The sequence below is a fragment of the Coenobita brevimanus genome, chromosome 75 (assembly GCF_032717465.1).
Source record: "Coenobita brevimanus isolate Jiangsu-jjx chromosome 75, ASM3271746v2, whole genome shotgun sequence".
Taxonomy (NCBI): domain Eukaryota; kingdom Metazoa; phylum Arthropoda; class Malacostraca; order Decapoda; family Coenobitidae; genus Coenobita; species Coenobita brevimanus.
In genome coordinates, this window is record NC_137028.1 from 9,880,498 (window position 1) to 9,906,137 (window position 25,640).

General features: G+C 43.1%; 1 protein-coding gene across 1 annotated transcript in view; it reads left to right on the forward strand.

The window, feature by feature from the left end:
- The window catches only part of LOC145408037 (uncharacterized), a 226,514-nt gene that overhangs the window by 84,587 nt on the left and 116,287 nt on the right, over positions 1-25,640 (forward strand). The window contains exon 2 of the mRNA XM_080278836.1: positions 16,024-16,181. Coding sequence (XP_080134962.1) covers positions 16,024-16,181 — 158 coding nt within the window. The remainder of the gene's footprint in view (positions 1-16,023; positions 16,182-25,640) is intronic.

Below are 25,640 nucleotides of genomic sequence, written 5' to 3' on the forward strand. Positions count from 1 at the left end.
GTAACGACAAGGAAGCCATCATTACCAACACACACACACACACACACACCTCATTTACAATACACACCCCTTTACCATCAAAGGCAAGCAGTCTCTAATATGCAATCGATCTTCTACTTCAAGGAAAAACATCAAACGCAACTCATACACTAACACCGCTGGTAAACAGTACTCCATCACCTCAGCTATATATTGCCTGACTACAATATAACCTAAGGCATTTCTCTCCCTACTCAGTAACAACTAACATCACGAAACATTTCCTTCGCTACATTATTAAAATAGTAGACTATTTACCCTTTCCACAACTGCATTTCTTACTTGCGTCCACTTAATGTAGCTTCCCCTCGTCCAGCACTACAATTTCTACCTGACATAAACCTTTGTAATATCATTTTTTCCTTTACGCTCAGTTTAACTTGTTTACATGGTGATCCGGCAATCCATTTACCATCCCTCTATCGACCTTCGTATCTTCAACACTTTTCTTCAGTTATTCATTCTACATATTCTTAAGCACCGGCAACACTTTTCACTCTCATTACTATGCTGAAAGACGATACTTGTCATGCATAACCTTCTTCCAGCACAAACATCCACCATGGAAATCCCATTCTTCTCCTCTCCTTCCCAAACACAGTGTCAAGTTCTGCTCCTATGGTTACAGCTACAAACACCATATCCAACACATCATTAAGTTATTCAGCTACCACATTCACCACTCTTCAAGCTACACTACCACAACTACCACATTCAACACATCAACAAGCTATAGCCATAACTACCACATCCACCACAGTTCAGGCTACACTGTCACAATTACCATATTCAACACATCATAAAGTTACTGCCACAACAACCACACCCATCAATTCATAAAAGTACAGCTACAAGTATTGCATCCCTCATCGTCATCTAATATTAACAGTATTCCCGCCCTATCATATCACTCGGTGTCCTGCTCACGACCACCGCCACCGATATCATCATTCATTCTTTTTCTTTCTGTCTACAAACATCGACTGCACGTAATTCTCTTCTGCTCCCCCACCTTCCCCTCAATCTCTCCCTGCACACCCCCCTCTCGCACCATATGACCCCTCCCTCTAACACTAACACAAGACCCTCTCCTCTCTCCAACACTAACACCCTCTCCTCCCTCCAGTTTTAGCACAGGATTCTCTCTCGCACTAACAGCAACACAAGGCACTCTTTCTCCCCGCACCACTAACACAAGACCTCTCCCTACTCCCAGTACTAACTCATGACTCTTTCCTCTCTTCAGTACAAACACAAGGCGGTATCTCTCCCTCCAACACTGACGCAAGACCTCTGCGCCCTCCAACACTAACACAAAACACTCACCGTCCCTCCAACACTAACACAAGACCACCTCCCACCGCCACCACAGCCATTCTCAGCTCCCTCTCTCAGTCACTGTCATGACCACACACCCATCTTCATCGCTAACAGGTACACATCCATCAGCTCACTTCACCTCACCACCACCACCACCGCCACCACCACCACTACTACCATCACATCGGTCATTCTCTCCAACACGACCATCATTACTGACATCTAACTCCCCTCCACCACTATCACCATCACCATCTTCACATCCTTCTCTCTTTCTCTCTCTCTCTCTCTCTCTCTCTCCAATTCCATCACCATCACCAGCATATTTAGTCAGGATTAACATCACTACCTAGTCTCTGCAACATCACCACCTCTTCACCATCAACACCATCCCCACTACCACCTCTGCACCAACTATGCAAGACTCGTTTACACTGCATTATTGAAATGGAAGGAATGTTAGCGACTCAGTACCGGAGCTCCCTTTGTTGCAAGTCAATTTCGAATTCACACACAGGACTACGACCTCTTTCTCTTACGATCTCTTTTTCCCTCATAACTAATACTTTCTTTAAATAACAAGACACACGGGAAGACCTGTGCTCTCCTTTCCTCGGCCTTCTTGAAAATACGAGTCTTGCTACGATGGGGAATTTATCGAAAAAGTGTTTGTGAATATACGACCAGGCTATCAAACACGAAGAGGCCGAGAGTCAGGTAGGCAGGCAGGCAAGCAGGTGTGATAATTAGAAAGCAGGTAGGGAGACAGGGGTGTAGACAGGCTAGGAAATGGAGAGACAGGACGACCGGGAAGACAGACAGACACGCAAACAGGCTGTCATACACAAAGGCAATCAAAAGTAAAGCAAGGTGGCAGGCAGGCAGATAATCAGAAGGAAGGCAGGGAGTCAGGCATGAGAAAAAGACAGACAGACGATCAGGATGACAGACAGGCAGACAGACAGACAGCCATGCAGATTATCATACAAAAAGGCTATCGTGATGTCAGGCAGGCGGGCAGGCAGGCAGACACGGAGGCAAACAGGCAGAAGGAACAGATGGATATGCAAACGACCGAGAGGAAAGGCATACAAACAAGAACACGCAAATACTTGGAACTCAGAAGGCCAAGCAGAGGAGGAAAGCACACAGGAAGGCAAGCACGCAGTGTTAGGCAGACAGGAAAGCAGGAGGACATGAGAACAAGCGAATATGCAAACGATCGGGAGGCAGATAAGCGAGAGAGGGGAGATCGAGAAGTCAGGCAGGCATGAGAGGGAGGCAGACAGGGAGATGAACAGACAGACAGGCAGACACGCTAGACAACACGAGACGACCAGACAGGCAGGTCAAGAGTCTAGAAGGGACGGAAGTACACATGTAAGGGAACAGGTGGATGTGCAAACAATCAGGACAGGCAGACAGGAAAGCAGATACGCAGACAACAGGCAGAGATCAAGGAGAACGTAAACGCAGGCAGGCAGGCAGAGATCCAGGCAGAAGGGGAGGTAGACAGGTAAGGAGAACAGGCAGATGCAAACGGACAGGTAGAAAGTGAGACGCCTAACTGCATTTCTGTCCTCGCCAGTAACTCCTGGATATTGGTAGGCATGCGGACTGAATCACTAATATGTGCTGACTTGGGGCGCAGAATTGTTGGCAGGAGCGCAAAACTGGTGGCACATCCTTCATTCTAGCAAGAAGTATCGGTATATATATTTTTCGCTTCTACTTTCAACACATTCTGAAATACTTGGAACATTTTACATACTACATATACCGCTTCTAAATTCAAGAAACACGCGTGACTTTAGACTGACTTTGAAAACTAGAATGATCAATATTTTTCCTTCTAATTTTAAGAGACAGATGCATAATAAAAAAATGGAAACTGTCTTTGTTCCCGTTTCTGAATTAAAGCAATACAAAAATGCTTTCTGAATGACACTGAAAATTGGAAAAGGATGAGGCCTCTGATTTCGAGCGATACAAGTACGTTAAGAATTCTTTGAAAACTGAATATTGTTGTTTCTGAATTCACCTCTCTCTCTCTCTCTCTCTCTCTCTCTCTCACACACACACACACACACACACACACACACACACACACACACACACACACACACACACACAAATCTGAAGTAGTAAAAAGATACAATATTTTGCCATGCCGCCATGAAGCTAATGAGGGCTGGACAAATAAAATCTGTTGATAAGGAAATGAACATTGTCCTCGCTGAACAGAGAGAGGGAGATAACCGAGATGAGATAGTGAAAGGGAGATGAGTACATGGGTAATGATGATGGTGATGGTGACAGTGGATGTGTGGTGTGGAGTGATGGTGGTCGTGGTGAGTGAGGTATGAAGTGATGGTGGTAGGGATGAGAGAGGTGCGGAGTGACGGTGGAAGAAATGTGGTGTGGAGTAATAGTGGTAGTGATGATAGTGAAAGTGTGGTGGGGAGAGTTGGTGGTGGGGATGTGAGTGAAACTGGCGTGGTGTGGTGTGGTGTGGTGTGGTGTGTGGAGTTGTGTGCCGAGACGTGGCGTTGCGCAGCGTGGTGCAGTGTGGCGTGTTTTGGATGAATTGTATGCGTGTGACTGATGTGAGTGAGGTGAAAGTGATCCACAGTGCAATTGAAGAGACAGAGTAAGGGGAAGTGACAAGCAAAGCAGTATAAGTGAAAATGAACAAGTGTAGTGATTATGACTGAGTATAAGATGTGACAGTGAGTGAGGTGATTATGCTGGGGGTAGGAAGAAGGGTGGCTTGGAGTGAGGGGTATGTATAGGTGTGGGTGAAGATTGGTTGGAAAAAATATGTGCCATAGTAAAAACATGTCTTGCCAGAAATTACTGCAGGTTAGATTAAAGGAAGTATTAATGAAGGATAGAGAAGTAAGGGAGAGTGGAAGGACGTAAATATGAGAAGACTAGGGAGAGGAGAATGGACACGAAATAACGAACCTGAAGCAGGAACATGTCTTGCTAGGAATTACTGCAGGTTGGATTAAAGGAAGTATTAATGAAGGATAAGGATGTGAGGGAGAGTGGAAAGACGTAAATATGAGGAGACTAGGGAGGGGAGAATGGACAGGAAATAAAGAACCTGAAGCAGGAGGGGATTAGGGGATGAGGGAGCTTGAAGTGAGGGGGTTATGTGGTAAACGAATGGGGGAGGTGAAACTATAGGAATGGTGAGAAGGGAGGAGTGGCGTAGGGGTGGTGAGAAGATAGGGAAGATGGGGGTTGGAAGTAATATGGAGCAGGGACAGTAATGTGTTAGTAGGGATGATGATAAAATGAAGGGGTAAGGGAAGTAAGGGGTGAAGGAACAAAAGAGCTGAGACAGTGAAGAGGAGAGGGAGCTGAGGGAGTGGGAGGGGCAAGGAGCATGAACGGGTCAAGTGGAAGTGAGAGAATCGGAAGGGGAGGAGGCAAAAGGGACGAGATGAGGGAGGGAATGAGGTGAGGGAGGGGAGGAGGCGAGAGAGGGGGATCTGAGGTTGCAGGAAGGTTGTGGCGAGGTGGTGGTGGGGGAGTTGGGGGAGGGTAATTTACATCACAGAGAGGCCCATTTACAGAATTACCGACTTGTACCAGAACGACGAAACTTTGTAAGTAAATAATGCTTCTTCGCACTCTCTCTCTCTCTCTCTCTCTCTCTCTCTCTCTCTCACACACACACACACACACACACACACACACACACACACAATCAAATTTATGTCAACGAAGCTATCTACACACACACACACACACACACACACACACACACACACACAACACCACTAACCATGAGTGTTATTTCCACATCCAAAAATGTACCACAACTGAGGTGAATTAGAAGTAAGCGTGTATGATAGATGTACGCCTGTGTGATGTATAGACACGACGTGGCTGTGTGTGTGTGTGTGTGTGTGTGTGTGTGTGTGTGTGTGTGTGTGTGTGTGTGTGTGTGTGTGTGTGTGTGTGTGTGTGTGTGTGTGTGTGTGTGTGTGTGTGTGTGTGTGTGTGTGTGTGTGTGTGTGTGTGTGTGTGTTCTTCCTGTCTTTTCTTCTATCATTATTCACTCCACATACCCCTACCCCTGGCGTATATCTTGATTTATACCCCTTCCTGTCCCAATTGGTCTTCGTGTTACTATATACTTAAACCTTTGCATTACTTTACCATGAAGAATATTCCCTATGATTTATAACTTCCTAGAGTCTTTGTGGTCAGAAGTTTATCGTGAAGAATATTCCCTAAGATTTATAACCCCCTATAGTCACAGGGGTCAGAATATAAAAGTACAAAAGACGTTCTCTGACCAATGGGGTTGACTGGGGCTGTTTCGAATGTCTTGCTGTAAATTATCGCATGGTGCAAGCCAGAATGATATGGTAAATACATCCAGTGACTGAAGTAGTTACGAGGACGGAGTTACGAATAATGAAAGTGAAAATATATAACGGCGGGGTAATAATGAGAGAAAATTTGTGTGTATAATAACGAAGAGACATGACCAAAAACATGAATAAAACATAAATGCACAATAAAGAAAATAAACTAATAAAATCGCACGATGAGGAAAAACACACACACACACACTTCGAACTGCACATAATCATCTGAAGCTACCTGAAAATCTGAAATACAGTACTAGAGCTGATTCCACACAAAGCCGTTAAATATTCTACCGATAAATAATTAGAGAGTCGAGTTGCCGGAAAGGGAGACTAAATTTCAAGGGAGTTGTGAGACGCATGGCGAGAATGATAATGCGCTGCCTCCAGATTTCTTTTCTCTTTTTTCTTTTTTCCTTGTCCTCACCTTCTTCTTGGGGTCCTTTCTCTGAGTGTCGGGCCCCTGGGAGACATTAGCCGAGGACTGAGCCGGGTGGGGAGGGGAGACTGGGGAAGGGGGGATGTAATGGCGAGTGGGAACTGGAAAGTGGAGGGATGCAGTACTGGGGAGAGTGGGATTGGTGAGAAGGGGAGGGGGTATGGAGAGGAAAAGAAGGGGTTTGGGGGAGAAGGGGAGGGAGTTTGGGGGAGAAGAAGAGGGAGGTACTGAAAGGAGAGCGGAGGGGAGGAATCGGGGAGGTGAGGGGGTACTGAGGTGGGAGAATTGGGGGAGATAAAGGGGTACTGGGGAGGGGAAACTTTGGAGGAGAGGAGACATTGGGGAGGGAAGTATTACTGAGTGGAGATAGGGAACTTGGGAGGATAGGAGAACTGGGGAGGAAGAAAAAGAGTACTGGGTAGCGAGGTAGGAGTCAGGAGGGAGTTATTGGAATGGTGGGGTGAGGGGAGGTTACTGGGGTGGATGGGGGGAAGGGGGTTGGGGTAAAAAGGTGAGAGCTCCACGGGGGACCTGCTCCATACCTGATGAAGTGCTGGGTCCACATTTATCAAGGATCTTAACTCTCCATAAAACTTTACTATACCACAGATCATATTTTTTCTCGTATCTTCCCACATTAATATTCATTCTAGTTTCGCTGTGAAGTGTCTGGTAGGTGTATGAGCGCAGACGAATGTTTAAGGAGGTAATTTTACACGTGATTTAAGCTCAAGAAAGTCTATAAGGAGGTAGAGCAGCGCCAAAAGAAGTCTGCCTCAGTGTACCCATGGACGCCCAAAATGAGATACGGGTGTGGTACAGGTGGGGACGTAGTTTCGTAAAATTCTTCACATTTTCTTCTTTCTGTTTTCTTTTACTTTCCAAACCTGGGTAATACCAAAGCTGCGAAGTTCACCCTAATATTTCACTTCTTTCTTATCGCTTCCTATTGCTGGCTAATATTCCTATGCTGAGGGGCTAACCTTATATTTAACTTTCTTTTCATTTTCCATTGTTAGTTGGTGCCAGTTAATACCTGGAAGAGATTTGACATGCATCTATTGACATGGATTATTCTCCCTGATCGGATATATACTTTAGGAAAAAAACATGAAGGATATGCCTTAGGTGTGAAGGAGACGCACAGGAATATTGAAAAAACATGTAACCCAAGACGTCAAGCTGGTGTGACAATGGGGAAGGAAAAACTTAACAACAGTGTGTAGGGCGTGAATCATACCTTACAACGCAACGGGAACCCTGGATCGAACCCATACCCAAAGATCATCAATTTTCACCACACTCCCCAACATCAAACGGAACAACACCATAAGGAACTACACCCCTTGGAACCACACCACATGGAGCCAGAGAGAGAGAGAGAGAGAGAGAGAGAGAGAGAGACCTTATATATACTGTAAAACTATCCTTCACGTATTCCAACAATCTTAATCCTTACGAATCTCTGCCTACTGTAAATATTATTCTGCGTATGAAAACTATATACTACCAAAAATACAGACAATATTATAAAAATCTCTATATATAAATGGTGTGTGTGTGTGTGTGTGTGTGTGTGTGTGTGTGTGTGTTGACGCGGAGAATCAATACACTCGTGAATCATGCCACACTTCAAAGCACTTCAATCCCGCTATCCATCCACACACACACACACACACACACACACACACACACACACACACACACACACACACACACACACACACACACACACACACACACACACACACACACACATACACAACTGCCGAGCCAACATTCACAATCACACTCACCATCAATACCCAAGCAAAATACCTCGTGTAGAAATGCATTACTCTAGAGTTGAGCAGAGGGTGTTGCGATGGTTTGGGCATAGGGAGAGAATGGATAATGAGCGATTGGTGAAAAAGATAACTAGATCTGATGTGAAAGGTGTAAGTCTGAGAGGAAGACCACGAATAGGATGGATGGACAGTGTGAAGAGAGCGCTGGATGCGAGAGGGATGTCTGTTGAGCAAGGAAGAGTGGCTGTGCGTGACAGAAATAAATGGAGAGAAATTGTGAATGAATAAGTGATGACGCAGCCCTGAGGGGATATAATCCCGCATTTGGTCTGATCTGCTAGTCAGGTCAGGTGCGGGTAAGGGGATGGGTCAGTTATGATGTGGCAGGGGTAAACCAGTTCTGCTGTCAGGCATAAACAAGCAATTTTTTTTAGTGTTTTTTAAATGGTAATCATAAAAAGCAAGCATTTCTTAAGCAAGGTAAGTAAACATAACTCAAACATTCAGTCATAATTAAATATTCAGAAACAGTATAATCATCCGTCAAGCATACGATCATATGCCAGAAACTAAACATAAGAAAAAATACGCACTAAAAATTCAATAACTATCAGAAAAAAAAAACACCCTAAAAATTCCATGACAAACTAAACATCAGAAAAAATCCACACTAAAAATTCCATGATAAACTAAACATCAGAAAAAATCCACACTAAAAATTCTATGACAAACTAAACAGAAAAAATCCACACTAAAAATTCCATGACAAACTAAACATCAGAAAAAATCCACACCAAAAATTCCATAAACTAAACATCAGAAAAAAAAAAAAAAAAACACTAAAAAGTCCATAAACTAAACATCAGAAAAAATCCGCACTAAAAATTCTGTAACAAACTAAAATTCAGAAAAAATCCACACTAAAAATTCCATAACAAACTAAACATCAATAGAAAAAAAAACGCCAAAACTCCATCAATCAAAAAACCCCCCCCCAAAAAAAAACGTACAAGCAAGCAAAATATTCAGCCAAGCAACCTAAACAATGACTAACAATTTTCAACCAAGCAAATATCTGAAAAACGTTGAAGCATTACAAATTGAACATCACTACTTTAAACTTCAAAATAATAATAATAATAGTAATGATGATGGCGACAATGATATTACTAATTCTACTACTACTACTCCCACCACAACCACTACTACTACCGGTTCTATAGTGCTACAAAATAATAATAATAATAATAATAATAATAATAATAATAATAATAAAATGGACATGATTCAGTAATAAATAAAAAAGCACGTGGGCATAATAATGAGGCTAACAACCAAACATTAGGCCAATCCAACACTAACAATTCTCAACCACGCAAACATCAGATGAACATTTAAACATCAACAAAGTAATCAATACTCTCCCATTTAGTCGCCAAATAAATCAATAAATAAATAAAATAAACATACCAAACTAGTTACTATACAGTCCATCTTCAGCGGCGCTTGGATATTTACCGGTAATCACTTCCCTACATGACACTTCTTCCTTAGCGACTTATCTTGTACATTACACTTAACTTCCTCTTACACGTTGTATGTATCATTTTTAACACCAGCTTGTTTGCATCAGTGAATGTATAAAGGAATATTGAAGGTGCAATGTGAATATAAATCGCTAAGGAAATGGCGTTACGAACCTCCAAAGCCACTAATATTACCACCCACATCTACTGTTAAGTTTTGATGACAGTTATGGTGAGTTAAGTAAAGCATTAAGAGCAGTGATGTCATTTCTTTACGTTATTTACCTCTTGCATGTCAAACGAAAAAGTACCGTACAAAAATCAATTATTCCACCCAAAATCCGCCACTTAATCCATTTTATTTATATCCTGCGGTGCTAGAAGTTCCATAGATATGATTGAACATTAGCTAACATGGCAAGACCTACGGACTGGAAGGTTGGAAGCGACTATCCTGAACAGCCATCCACTCATCTTGTACGACGCCTTGTAGAGACGCTACCTACAGCCACATCACATCTCTTTATTTCCATCATAATCCTTAATATACCTAACTTTTACGTACCTCTCCGGGTGCTCCAGGGTCTTATGGATACGCTCTGGTGGCAGTGAAGGTGATGGAAAGGAGAAAATACGAGGATTACACCGATTATCTTGAGAGCGTCACTCACCCACAAGCGAAAACACGTCACATGAACCTCCTCTGCCTGGCCTGCGGCGGCTAAAACGTTGACTTATTTTCACTAACCCTCTATAATTCCCTCTCCTTCAAAAACCACGATATTAATGCACGAAAAATCCAGTTTATTTAAAAGGAGCAGATAAAAACATTCATGAACGGGGATTTAAATGCCTTGCCTTTCGTGTTGTTGACAAACATGTCGAAGTTTAAATGTCTGCAGAGACGCGAGGTACGTGGGAGTTAGGGTTTGGGTACACAGACACTAAATCTACCCACGTTTGAGAACATCTGCGAACTATAATCCTATAATCCTATTTCCCATAATCCAAATCATTCATCAATGCACAAATAATTCAGTTTATTTAATGAGAAGCATATAAAAGCATTCTCAGTCATTATGAGTGGGGATTTAAATGCCTTGGTGTAAAATACGAAGCCTAAGGTTAAAGAGCTAGGCACGAGGTACGTGAGAATTATGGCTGTCGTACCTAAATACTAAATGTACCCGTGTTTGAGGATCTGGACGAACTTATTTACAGTATATGTAACGCAACATTTTATGAAGTGACTTTAAACTACATATATGGTGAAAAATCTATTACTTTCTTCATCCTTTTATATGGTGCCGTCTTATAAAGTTTAGTTTTGCTATCTCCAAACAATTTTATTCAGTTTAAGTTAGATCTAATACTATTACTTTCTTCATCCTTTTATATGATGCCGTCCTTTAAAGTTTAGTTTTGCTATCTCCAAACAATTTTATTCAGTTTAAGTTAGATTTAATACTGGAGAGGACTAGATATTTATTCAGTATGGGAGATGTATCCTAAGGTGAATAAGTCGTTTGGTAGTTGCAGCAGTGAAGTAAATGACGGCATCGTGCTGAAGAGGTTAAGAAACTGATAATATGAGTGGGTTGGCTTGTAACTTCCTTCTTGATTAATGTTTTATGAAGGACAGAAAACGGAAATATACTACACCACTGGATCGGTTCAACATCTCAGACCTCAAGCCGTCTTACCACTACAAGGTCTAAAAGATGTGAGGCCACCACAGACTACGATGCCTCCTTTCGAATTCTCACATCCCGACCAACTGTATTGTGTGTAGAGCTGTTTCAACGCAAATACAATGGTTGAAAAATATGTGCAAAATTAAAAACTGTTGTACACATCCACGTTTAGATGTGTTCAATGGACCCAATGTTGTACCTCTCTGCCTTGACTCGCTATTGCAATGGTCACTGTTCTGCATCCTCTCCCTTTACGGCGGGCACGCACCTCCCCGTTTCTGGTCAACCCTAAGAAGCAAGAGCTGAAGCATATTCTCTGTCCTTCATATATGTAACTGGCCAACTCTGAACCTCTTCTTAATATGCATTTCCCTATGCTTACGACCTCCAGTCCTGGCAACTCGAAAAGATTTTGATTTTGACTTTCTTTTGCTCCATTTTTTCCAGAAGGGAGAGCTTTTAGCAGGTTCCAGGATTTTTTTTTTTTTAACACTCAACACGCTCCCCACCATCCTTCTCATCGTTTCCCCACTCTCCATCCCATCTTCCCTTCCATTTCTCCCCTCTCCGCCCCCCCCTTCCTATCCCTCTCCTCCCTTCCTTCCCCTCCCTCTTTTCCTCCTCTCCCCTCCTTCCCTTCCCTCTTTCCCTCCCCTCCTCCTCCTCCCCCTCCCCTCCCCTCTTTCCCCTCCCTCCCTCCCTCCCCCGCCCCACTATCATCACTCTCACGCCACTTATCCTAAATCTCCAGATCAGGGGGGAAAAAATCAGGCAGCTGTTGTTGGCTCCTCCTCCTCCTCTTCCTCTTCCTCCTCCTCCTCCTTCCCCTCTATCCCTCCTCCTCATCATCACCATCATGCTCTCTCTTTCTCCTCCTCCTCTTCTTCCTTCTCCTCCACCTCATCATCATCCTCTCCTCCTCCTTATCATAATCATAATCATCATCATCATCATCATCGTCATTACTCAACTCCCCCTATCCCTCCCACATTTCTCTCCTCTCTCCCCTTTCCTCCACACACACACACACACACACACACACACACACACACACACACACACCTGCTACTAGATCAGCACGCCTCGTTCGTCTTCGTTGAGGGTAATCTAGTGGCCTGATTTATCCTCCCTCATTTGTCCCGACCTTCATTAATCACACCCCATGCTCTTGTTGCTTTACTCTCGCGTCCGCAAGCCACTTCAGTCTCCCCCCCCCCCTCACCACTCCCCCGCATACGTTTTCTTTGATGGTGTGGGGGTGAGTGGGAAGGGTTGATTTTGTGTGTGTGTGTGTGTGTGTGTGTGTGTGTGTGTGTGTGTGTGTGTGTGTGTGTGTGTGTGTGTGTGTAGGGAACAGTGGATTAATCTCTTTGCCGCCATTGATTTCTTTCAGTTTAAACTTTTTACCTTCCGAGAGAGAGAGAGAGCTCCTTGGCTAATCTATAATGCAGTGTTAAAGGCGAGTGTGCAGCAGTAGGCCAATAAGTTTTTTCCTAATAAAATACATAAAAGCCTGTAAACATCGCCCTTACCAAAGAATAATAATAAAAATAAACACAAGTAAGTTAAAGTCAATACCCAACCACTTTCAATTACCTAAAAACACAGGGATTGAAAGAATGAAGGTTAATGACAGGTAGACTGAAAAATTAAGGAAGGTTGCTGAAGTTCACTTGTTATGTATACGCATGAAGGAAGATGCCAATTTTCTCTTATTGTAAATTAAGTAAGAGTGTCTGGAATATGTGTTGCATGACCGCCTAAAGGGGAGAGGTACAGAGATAGGTAGATGAAGAGCATGTATGAGTCAGAGGGGCCATACAAGGGGAATGATTTAATACTGTAATGAAGGGGAACAGGCTTTAGAGAATTTGTGAAAGCTTTATGAGGAGGGTGAGGAGGATAAACATAATGCAGGTTCACAATAACATGATACTATCTTTATGCAGTCCTCTTTAATATGACTGTGTTTCTCTCTCTCTCTCTCTCTCTCTCTCTCTCTCTCTCTCTCTCCACGTCATCCATCACACCCTTTCATCATCCATCCTCTCCCGCTTCACGTCACTCATCCCTCTCCACCTAATCCACTCTTTCCTCCACCCACACATCCCTTCATCTCCTTCATCATTCATTTACTTTCCACTCTCTTTTTAACTTTTTTTTTACCTCCAACTAACCCATCTTTTGCCCCTTCAGTACAAGGGGATTATTTCGCTAGGTGTATAACATTATGATGATGATGATGATGATGATGATAAAACTACAACAGCAGTAATAATAATAATAACAGTAATAATAATAATAATAACAATAACAATAATAATAATAATAATAATAATAATAATAATAAAGATGTCATGGTATTAAGGGGCTTATATTAACTATCTCTAACTCCTTCGCTACTAGATGTCTCTCCTGAGTTAAAAATCGTCCGGTGGGAACAAGAAAGCAAGTGAAAAAAAAATGACTCGCTCTCTCTCTCTCTCTCTCTCTTTCTCCACGGACAGGAAGATAGTAAGCAGGATGAACTGAAAGGAGGGGCGCAGCATGGAAGGACGTGGTATTGCGCAAAAAGCACTAAGAAAATTAAGAAACAATAATTAAGGGAAAAAAGAAAACACTGCACGGCTATTTCAGTACCATCCCTAACGTACAAAAGCGAAACGTGGACGAAGCTCGAGGGATTTAAATAAAAATGTAAGAACTACTGGAACATGCACCGTCATAAATACCTATAGAATAATATGATGCGAGAGACGAACAAGTTAAAGGATTCCGTAGTACGTGATGTAGAGGTTGATGTCATAAAAGAAAAAGAAAAAAAAAAAAACTGCTTGGTGAGCGAAATATGTACAGGGAATGAGGAGTTACAGACTGACTAGGAAATTGTGGTGAGATGAGACTGAGGTAACTGGAAGAAGGAGAGGAAGACTGAGAACGAGGTGGATATGTGTGAGATTATGTATGGGAGAGTCGTATGTCTTGGTGTGAGAGGTAGTTACTGTGCAGAGATAGGTAAAATGGAGGTCTTTTTGTCGAGGCCACTACTCACAGGATGCGGCGTTAAGCATTAAGTAATCGATGGATACATGAAATTAACGAAACTTCTGGAACAATTGCAATACACGTCCTACGTTAATAATACAGCATTTTCTATTGTTTCTCAGTAAAGTGAAATATTATGGCACAAGTCGATATTTTTTTATATAGACATATTACTGAACCATAGAGAAAAGGTACCAGACACGTTTAGTATTATCGTCCCTGTGGATAATTACTGCTCTTCTTTAATTACTTTCCTTCATATCCCGTACCCTCTCAATATAACAATGACCTCCCTTATACACACCAAGCCATCAACAATACGGACTATGTATGGTTAAGTACAAACACAACTTCATATTCCCCACCCTTACAATAACTCCTCCGCCCATCTTACACACACACACACACACACACACACACACACACACACACACACTATCATCCACCACGCCATATCAGTCATTACCCACACAGTCATAAATAATTCCCATTCGCCTGCTGATTACGTCTTCCACACTCAGGTATTCACTCCGCCACGCACCTACCTGGTCCTACCGCACTATACAGTCTCATAAATTAGTCTCTTTCATCTACTGTACTATCTACAATATTCACCTCTCTACTTGTCCCTCTCTATGGTCGACATGCTCCCTTCATCACACGGCTCACCTCCCTCACCCTATCCTTCTCCCTTGCCCTACCTCTCTCCCTCCCCTTACCACTCCCTATCGCCTTACCATTCTGCCTCCCTTACCATTCTCCTTTGCCCTATCACTCTTCCTCACTCTTTTCCTGTCTCACCCTACCCGTTTCCTTCACTTTACCACTCACCCTCACTCTCTCTCCCTCACCCTACGCTATCTCCCTCACTCTACCCTCTCACCCAACGTCTCTCCCCAACCCTATCCCTCTCCTACACCTCTGAACTTCTCTTCCCTCCGGTAGGATGACTTTCTTTTAATTTTATTGTACCTACCGTCAAACGATTTTATACACCTCAGGAGACAAACCTCTGGAAAAAAAAAAAAAAAGGCTAGAAACAAACTCCACTAATTATTGAGACGAATATATTTTCAAGCCCCAGTTTCTGAATATCACTTGAGAAACAGTTGAGAAAATGAGACGTAGGTGGCCTGCATCAAGGAGGAGTTAGTAAGGTTAAAGACACTTCCCTCTAATTATGGCTTTCACAAATTACTGTTACAAGTACACCGTAAGTCAGTAGGGTTGTACAAGGCTCACCCTCTCTCTCACTCACCCTGCCACCCTTTTCATGATTCACACACACACACACACACACACACACACACACACACACTACTTACGCCTAATTTATGTCCTACCCACCACCCTACAATTCCCTTCCTGACTCATACTCTTCACCGCCATACTTTTTCTTTCCGACCCCACATACACTCTCCTCCACCCTGTCATCTCTCCTTTTGCACATATACCCACCTCTCTCTCTCTCTCTCTCTCTCTCTCTCACACACACACACTAAACTCCTCCTCATATCCTCTCCCCTCTCTTACTTTTCAATATCCTACAACCCCTCCTCACATTCCCGCCTCTCTCTCTCTCTCTCTCAAAATCCCACAACTTCCCTACCACTTCTCCTATTCCTCAAATTCTCACACCCCTTCTCAACCCCTCCTTTTCTCATCTCCCCCTCTCTTTCCCCCGTTTCTCTCTCCCCTTTTCTCATCTACCCCTCTCTCTCCCCCTTTTCTCACCTCCGCCCCTCTCCCCCCCCATTTCTCACCCCCTTCTCTCTCCCCCAACAGCACAATGGACGCACAGCAACAAGCTCGAGGTGGGGGGCGGTACGCGGGGGAAGGTGGGCGGTGACAGGTTCGTGACGCAAAACAACAGTGTGGTGACAGCCCAGGTCGGAGCGTCAGTTATACTACACTGCAAGACCTCCAGCGCCACGGGAGGACTGGTGAGTAGAGGGAGAGTAAGAGGGAGGGTGGAGTGGAGTGGAGCAGTGTGGAATGGAGTGAAGTGGTGTGGTGTGGTGTGGTGTGGTGTGGAGTGGAGTGGAGTGGAGCAGAGTGGAGTAGAGTACAGTAGAGTGGAGTGGAGCAGAGTGGAGTAGAGTACAGTAGAGTGGAGTGGAGTGGAGTGGAGTAGAGGGGAGTGGAATGGGGTGAAGTGGGGTGTAGTAATGCAGAAGAGCAGAGCTGAATATAATTGTGCATTTATATGAGAGAGAGAGAGAGAGAGAGAGAGAGAGAGAGAGGGGGGGGGGGCAAAGGAGAGTCACTTCTTATCTAACTTAATTCACACCACTAACACACGATTTTATTCAGCCTAGGAGAACCCTATATTACTGGATGGATTAAAGCTGTGTATAAATCGTCTGATGGGAGCAAAATTAACAGGACGTCCTCGGGCTGCGGGGGTTGGGGGAGGGGAATAGAGGCGGATGAAGGCGATGCAAATAGTGAATGGGATGTAATGGATGGAGAAGATGGAAAAGAAGATTAAATTTGGAAGGAATAGAAGAGAATGATTATTAGATTTATTTCTATCAACTGCCCAAGGATCATTATGGCAGTCGGTATCTTCTAGGACTCAATTTTCCCCCAGAACACGGTCCACAACTGTCAACGTTACACCCAGGTCCCCAATCGAGCAGCCAGGTAAACGAGAACAAGGGGGATAGAAACTGTGTCCAATATTCCGAGATGAATGAAACGGGGCAGCAGGGAAGGTGTAGCGGAGTGGGGAAAAGTAAAGTAAGATGGAGTAGGGAGAGGGAGACAGGGGAATCGATATGCAAAGGAGAGGCTGAAGGGGGTGTTGAAGGAGGGCCAGGGGAGGAAAGGGAAGGGGAGAAAGGGAAGGGGAGACGGGGACGAATGGAGGTCCTAAAAATACAGTATACATCACCACTAGCCTACGCCTGAAAGAAATTATACTCACATAAGTTATTTTTTATTGTGTAGATAGACACAGAAAAAAAAGTATATATCGTAATGTATCGTTACAAAGCCTGCATGAAAGAAACTGACACAGAAAAAAGAGTATCGTAAAGCATCGTTACAAAGTCTGTGCGAAACTGACAAAACAAAAGAAAAATTTTCATACAAGGCTCGTAAGACGAAGCTTAATTAAAATAAGACACCTTTTTCATGTCTATACCTCTGTTATATCCAGTAATTCTCTAAGGCGTAACTCTACGGTATTTTCAGTATTTAGCATCTCGCACACACTCACGCTTTCCGACCCTAATGATACAGGTGGATTATTCAGTATGTAAATCACCTAACCCCCTTCCCCCACCTGTAACGAAACCTTATTTTTTTTTTCGCACAACAGCTCCAATCCGACTTACTGAAGAGGATCTGAGTAGGGCGGAACCTGCTGTATTTTCCCAAGAAACACAACTTAAACATTTGTTGATAATATTTCTCCAACATTAACAACACTCAAGGCACTGCGAAATAAAACACCCATCACAGTATCATATCCCAGTTACACGCCAGAATGGGAAGGATTAAAAATGCAGGAATATACAGAAGCGAGTCTCCTTGATGTAGGGGAGGCGATGTGAAAGAGGGGATCCTAAAATATATAAGTTTGGGACCTAAATTCGAAGTGGTGGGGGTAAAATGGGAGAGGGACTTGAAATAGAGGAGTAGTTTGAATGAAAGTGGAGAAGTTCAGATGGGAATTGGGCTGTTCCTGAAGTTGTGGGGCTGTTCATGTGGCGGTGAGGTTGATGAAAGAAAATATCAGCTTAAATAAAAATGAAGAATATGCGAAAACGAATGACTACTATCTACACCATAACTGCACCCTAGGAATGAAGGAGTTAGTGCATGAAAAACTACAGTAACAGCAATAACAGTAAGAACAATAACAGTAACAACAACAGTAGCAACAACAACAGTAGCAACAACAACAGTAACAACAATAACAGTAACAACAACAACAGTAACAATAATAACAACAATCATAAAAACACAAAACACTACCATAAGCACATGCACCAAGAACGAAAATAATCAACCATCACATCACTCCAACTCTCACAAAAAATATAAAGTAAAAAAGTTATAAAAAAAAAATCTAAGCCAGTGCATCGTCCCGGCTGAGAATAAAAGAAGGCTGAGAATAAAAGAAGTTAGCGTTACCCTGAACAATGCAAGCTGGGTATTACTAAGGTGTTATTAAGCAGTTACTCCATTATGCAAAGCCGATTACACTTGCCAATTACATGGATCAGGCCCGTGAATCGCATCCCAATCCCCTCTGCATATAGATTCACGGGATCTAACACTTCCTAATTACTATATAGCACTTCTTCGTGACTAGCACGTTTTTACTCTGACTTGGCCCAGATTTCCGTTCTTCTGCTTCTTATTTCACGTAGCTTCAGTGGCAGAAAAAGACAGTACTATGGCTCAACATCATTTCTCATAGCACTTCTTCGTGACTAGTATCATACTGTATGGTTAATCTATTGTTTCAACTTAACACTGAGTTGATGAGATGGCAATTTTAGGTCAAGTTAGAGTACAATGAGTATATCATTATTTTTTTGTATCTATAGATCTCTTCAGCTCGAAGATGTATTGTTCACTTCTTCTTGTTACGTCCTGACGAAATACTCACCTATGGAGAGAAGTTTCGAATTTTGAGAGGTCTGGCACAGCCTTCATTAACCCTTTCCCTACAATAATTCTAAATAAACCCGAATAAAACAGCCTGAAATTAAATCAAATATATCAATAAAACAAGTAACAGGATAGCAGGGGTGAAAACTGAGGACACCAAGGAGTGGACATGGCTAAACTCTCTTTAACTTGACCTAAAATTGCCATCCCTCCACCTTCAATGCTAAGCTGTAAGAATAGATTAACACTAGAATATGATACTGGTCACGAAGAAGTGCTGTGGACAGGATGTAGAGAGCCACAGCACTGTCTTTCTACCACTGAGCTACGTAAAATAAGCCACACAGGGACAAAAATCTGGGCCAAGTTAAGGTGAAAGAACTATTATTTCTGACGACCATGTACTAAGCATGTGGTGATAGGGAAGCAAGTCAGACCTCTGGAAGTGTTGAGAGAGAGAGAGAGAGAGAGAGAGAGGCGCCCCCCTATCTATTCTCAGCCACCTATCGGCTCATTAACCATCTCTTTCATGTCATTTGCAACTCTCATCTATCCCCTATCATGTGTCACCTCATTAACAATTCATTTCATTCACCAGATGTATTTTGTATGTCATCTTGTATATGTGTGTTTAATCAGTGTGTATGTATGTATGTATGTACAGTATGTATGTGCCGTATGTATGTATGTATGTATGTATGTATGTATTTATGTATGTACAGTGTTTACCATCAGCCTGTATTATGTATCTGCGTATTCCGTGTGCCTATAATCAGAATGTATGGACGTATATGTGCACATCATCATTATGTACTGTACGTATGAAGTGTATGAATGTACTCGTATGTATGACAGCAGGCAAGTGAGTGAGTGAGTAAGTGAATGAGTTAGCAAGTAAGTGAGAAAGAAATAAGCGACTGAGTGAGCGAATGAGTGAGTAATAAGGTAAATGTTAATCAGTAAGCAAATAAGTAAGAAAGTGAGAGGAAAAAAGTAAGCGAGTGAGTCAGGGAGCAGTGAACCAAACAAACGCCGCTGGTCGAGGGTAAAGATAAATGAGAGAGTTAGTGAAAGAGTAAGTTAATGAGTAAGCAAATAAGTGAGAAAGTAAGCGAGTGAGTGGCGTAGCAGTGGCCCAAACCAACCCCGCTACTGGGTAAAGGCAAAGATACACTGATTTTGTTTGTGCTGCCTCCGACGCGCCCCCTTTGATTACGGCGCTGGCACGGTTCCTGTTGGCCACCGCTGATGTACACTCCCACGAAAAAGTGACTATACCCTGATCTGCATTGATTTACACCCTGTTTTACGTTGATAGACTCTGATTTACACCCTGATTTACGCTGATACACTCTGATTTACACCCTGATTTACGCTGACACACTCTGACTTATGTGCTGATTTATACTGCTTTATACCCTGCTTTACACCCAGATTTACTCTGATAAACTCTGATTTACACCCTGATTTACGCCGATACACTCTGATTTATACATTGATTTACACTGATAATACTGCTTTACACACTGCTTCACACTCTGATTTATGCTGATACACTCTGATTTACACGCTGATGCACTCTGATTTACACCCTGATTTACGCTAACACACTCTGATTTATGCCCTGATTTATGATGATTTACACCCTGCTTTACATCCTTATTTACACTGACACACATCCCCCCATCCCCTAATAAAGTCAATTCCTAACTTCATAAAACACAGAGGTCTCCAAACACCTATCACTTAATTTTCGTATCACACAATAATTATGAGAGACGGACAACTCTACCACGATCACTGGAACCTTTCGTAGAACATTATGGAAACTGCTGAAAAACAAAGTGGAAATTGTTGAGATCCCGAGCTGAAAGATTTAAGCAATGGAAAACAAAAATAACAAAAATAAAACGATACAGAAGAATGAAAAGGAAGAATAACAGGTCAGGTCCGGTATAAAGAAATGAAAAGGAAGAGAAACAGGTCAGGTCGTCATTTTTAACTTCACTTTGAAACATGAAAAAATAAAACGCCAGGGATCCCAGCCAAATATTCCCTGGAAAGCAGCATTTTCGAAAATTTATACGTACCGCAATGTAAAAAAAAAAAAAAAAACTATACGTGAAAATGAAAAAAAAAAAAAAAAAAGGGATAAATTCAGTACAGATACATCGAGCCGACCCTGATCCTTCAAATATGTCGCAAAAGCCAGGTAAAGCCCCTGATCCTGCCTTAAGCCACACATACCTGGCCTTTGTCGTGACGTAGGGCTCTTCGTTTTGGGCCTTGCAGTGCTCTGGCCGGATCCGTAAGCCCAGGATTTTGTTGCAATCCCCCAACTTCTGAATCTGGCCTTTGAGCGCGTTACTGTAGCTAGGCCTGACTGGATGGGGGGAGGGATGGAGAGCTGGGGGGAGGGGTGGAGAGCTGGGGGGAGGGGTGGAGAGCTGGGGACAGAGATGGAGAGAATAGGGGATGGGAAAGGGGGTGTGTTGAGAAGAGAGGAGGAAGGTAGGAGGAGAAATTGGGGAGGGTTAGGGGAAAGTAGGAAGAGGAGTTGGGGAGGGGGAGGGTTAGGGGAAAGTAGGAAGGGGAGTTGGGGAGGGTGAGGGGGAGTTCAGGAGGGCGGGAAGGATGGTAAAGGAATGGGGAGGGAGTTATGGAGGGAGAGGAAGGAGGGGAATTTGGGGAGGGAAGGGGATTTGAGGCAGGAGGGGGGAGTTAGGCAGGGAAGGAAGGGAGAGGAAGAGTTGGGAAGGGAAGGGAAGGGAAGGGAAGGGTAGTCGGGGGAGGGGAGTGAGTGACCAACCCTCGACATCTTCCGTAGTCACAAAAGATCACAAAACTATCGGGTATCAGGCCGTATTCTAGGTGGATAGGAGGCTTCGGAACAGTTCTTACCTAACGATTTGTTTATTTTTTTTTTATGCAAGGAAGAAGGAACCAAAGGCCAGGAGCCCGTAATTTGTTCCCTCCAAGAAAAAAAAAAAAAAAAAAAGATACGGGAGAGCCAAATTCAAGATTCGTACATTGGTATATTAAGCGCTACACTTTTTTTTTTCTTTTTACGTTAACTGAGGAAACTTTTGCCGATTGTAACTTTTTTGTACGTTAACTGAGGCACCTTATTTCGATACTAAAATATGCAATTGCCATAAGAAACTATGAAATACGGCAGGTAAAAGAAAATGATAAGAAAAACCTGTTATGAGTCACCCACTGATAACTTCAGTCCCAGTCATTGCCTGCAGCTGGAAGAGAAAACATAATGATAACCTATCTATTTATCTATCTCTAAAAACGCCTTAATCCCGGAGGTGTTCGCCAAAAACAAGTCGCCTTCGACGTCGCCTTCTCGTTCGCGATCAGTGTGCCCTTCCACCAACTCATACCACTCTTATTTATATATCTCTTCACTCCACCCCTCCACCTTATCCTCTGTTTCCTCCCTCATCACGCTGCCCTTTCCCCAGCTCATACCACTCTGATTCATATACCTCTCCACCCCGTCCCTTCACCTCTTTGTGTCATCCTTCCTTTCTCCCCTTCCACCTTAGTCACATGTACTCTTCAACCAATCTCTCATGTTCCACTTACTCCACATGATCAAACCTTCCTTTCCTAAAATTACGCAATAAATTTTAGTGTGTATTTAATAATCCATCAGCCTCCACTGACGGATGCCTGTCTACCTGAAACTGACATCTAAGAAAGTTACCCTGGCTCTTGTCCTTCTTGGTGAATTAGCTTTATATTCCCGTAACTATTTATTGGTGGAGCAACTCGGGTGATCCGGTTGGTAGACTGGCCGCCTCGTAATCACAAGAACAAAGATGGGATAAATCGTCCGTGAAATAACTGCGTGGAAAAGTTCGTGGTTGGGGTCTCTCCTGTACATCTCCGGACAGTGATATCGGTTCACATCTTTACAATTGCTAAGGAGAAAGCGAACATTAACATTTGAAATTCAGTGATATGGTCTTCGAAGCCAAACTTTTCAGAATATTATGTACGAGTTTTATAACCAATATTCTTGTCCGCACCTGTACTTCCCATGTCTCTTTTCAATCCGATAATTGGCAGGAGAGTGAGATATGGGGTTTTCCTCTTTTTTAAGCAGTTTCGATCCTACAATGAACAAAAAAAAATTTATTCTAGCCTGACTCAGAACCCGAGTCCCTTTCAGTTACGTATGTTTCCGACTGTTGTCTGGTTGGATAGTCGATTTGACATACAGCGTTCATTTATTCCACAAAATTATCGTCCTTCTGCAATTTATTTCCCGTAACTAAGTTGCAGAGAAGGCGTACCACAGGTCTACGTCCTTCCCATTGTACTTCTTTAAATTTTTGTTACAACTCAGCAATCAACATGGAAAGATGGCAGTGTTAGGCCAAGTTAAAGAGAATATACGAGCCAAGGGACCTCATTCCTACCTCGTAACTAAGGCTCATTTCATGCAAACCACAAATTAGTATCCAAGACGTGGAAGTGACTCAGTTCCGTCAGGTGAAAGCCAATCGATTAAGGCTCACGATGAGGATAATTTATCAATGCCAGTGTATGAGCTGTATGACAATTAAAATGCTCTCACCAACAATACCTCACTTTTCCTCCCTACACCCTCAAGCCTCCATCTCATTAAAAGTAACTACATCACAGTGTTCCATTAATCAAGGAGGGTCCGTTCAAGTCTTTAAGCCTAGACCCAAGAAAACTTATTAATAGAGTTATCAATCAGGCTTCTCTTTAAACATGTACGGGTTCTGTGGATTTCGACACTTATTTTATTTTTCATTTCGAAGGAGAGAGTCTAGGGGTAACAGGAACAAAATCGGTATTAACTGTTGTAACGCCAACGTGAACCCGGTGAGCTGCAGGCCTAAGATGCCTTTATTCCACATTTCATCATCCTCATTTCGGAGGATTGGGAGAGGATTGAGGGAAGTAGTACAATCGGGCAGCTCCACTCCCTTGTCATGTCAGTGCCACCTCATATCAGTGCCCCCTCAAGCACCAGGAATAAAATTAAAAACACATTATCGTGATGAAAACGTTAACCCGTGATGAAGTTTTATATACTTTACTCCTGCTACCTCGAGACTATTTTTTTCTGCTTAGGGGAGATTTTTCGAACCGGGAGGGGGGTTAGCTTGCACACGAGGATAAAATTCTTCTAGATTTTCCCACACTTGGCATGACCTGTATGAGTGGTACGGGGAAAAGTGTAAATCTGGTTCTCCCTTAAATGGGGTTGGGGGATGAAGTGTGAAAATGAATGTGGATGAATGTAGTGACATGAACTGTGACGGATGACGGTGAGGGTATGAGAGGGTTAAAACGTCAAGCAGTGTGTATGTGAGGACGGAGTGACATGAGGAGAGGGTGAGGAATGTGTTAGGGGGTAGTGGAGGGAGGGTGAAGAGGTGGTGAGGAGAGGGTGAGGATGAGGTGAGAAGAGGGTGAGGGTGGAATGAGGAATGGGTGAGGACTAAGTGAAGAGGGAGTAAGGGAAGAGTGAGGAGAGCGTGAGGAGTGTTTCTGAAGGAAGTGCTTATAGGGTGACGAGGAAGTGAGGATGGAGTGAGGAAAGATGGAGGAGTGAATGTGAAGGGAGTTGAGGGGAATGAAAAGGAAGAAGAGTGAAAAGAGTGAGGAACGAATGAGGATGGAGTGAGGAGGAAGGGTGGACAGGATGCAGTGAGGCGGAAGTATGGAGAGGATGGTGTGAAGAGGAAGTGTGGAGAGGATGGAGTGAGGAGGAAATGTGAAGAGGATGGAGTGAGGCGGAAGTGTGGAAGGGGAAGAGTGAGGAGGAAGTGTGGAGAGGATGGAGTGAGGAGGAAGTGCGGAGAGGATGGAGTGAGGAGGAAGTGCGGAGAGGATGGAATGAGGCGGAAGTGTGGAGAGGATGGAGTGAGGCGGAAGTGTGGAGAGGATGGAGTGAGGTGGAAGTGTGGAGAGGATAGAGTTAGGAGGAAGTGCGAAGAGGATCCATCGCCACTCTCCCTCGCTGACATTCCATCAATACACACACTCTATTATTTAACCAGTGTTTCTCGTCTGTCACTCTACCACTCAATACGGTAGATACATAACTACTATTTACTTACCATTATTAAACACTCACTATGATGACATCTTTTCTTCTTTCTTTCTTTACTTACTTATTTACCTATGTATTTATTTATTTATTGCTACAGCCAGATGATTTTTAAGCACTGAACAGGTTATTTCTGCAAACCTCTCCAACTGGGAATATTTCTCCTCAGCTGTACGAAATCGTCTGACTCTAGCAAGATAAAGTGTTAAATTTGCCGGTTATTGAGTGTTAATTTCTGTTAATTACCAGTCATTTCATCGGTCAATCACCACGGCAATAGATATAAGCAGTCTATCTATCAACTCAGTCTATTATCTAAACCTGTTTTTCTCCTGTCAATCTACCAGTCACTCAGCGGCTCGATAGATACATAAGGTCTACCCATCCACCCATTCGTCTTTATGCCTAACATGTCAATCATCATAAATTTCCCGCATCCCGCCTCCCTCCCTCCATCACGCCACCTATGAATCAATTACCAATCCTTTCCCTCTTCTGGACGCCCTGATAATTAACCTATCAACCTGTCTCCCTATTTACCGTCGAGCTCAATGGCCTCGTGAGTCCTGTTGCTGTTTGTTTTGTCGTAAGGCAAATATTTCTGAATCTATAGTGAATTTCATATTATTATAGTGAGACGTGAGCAATAAAGGAAGAGGATTTTCGCAGGCTC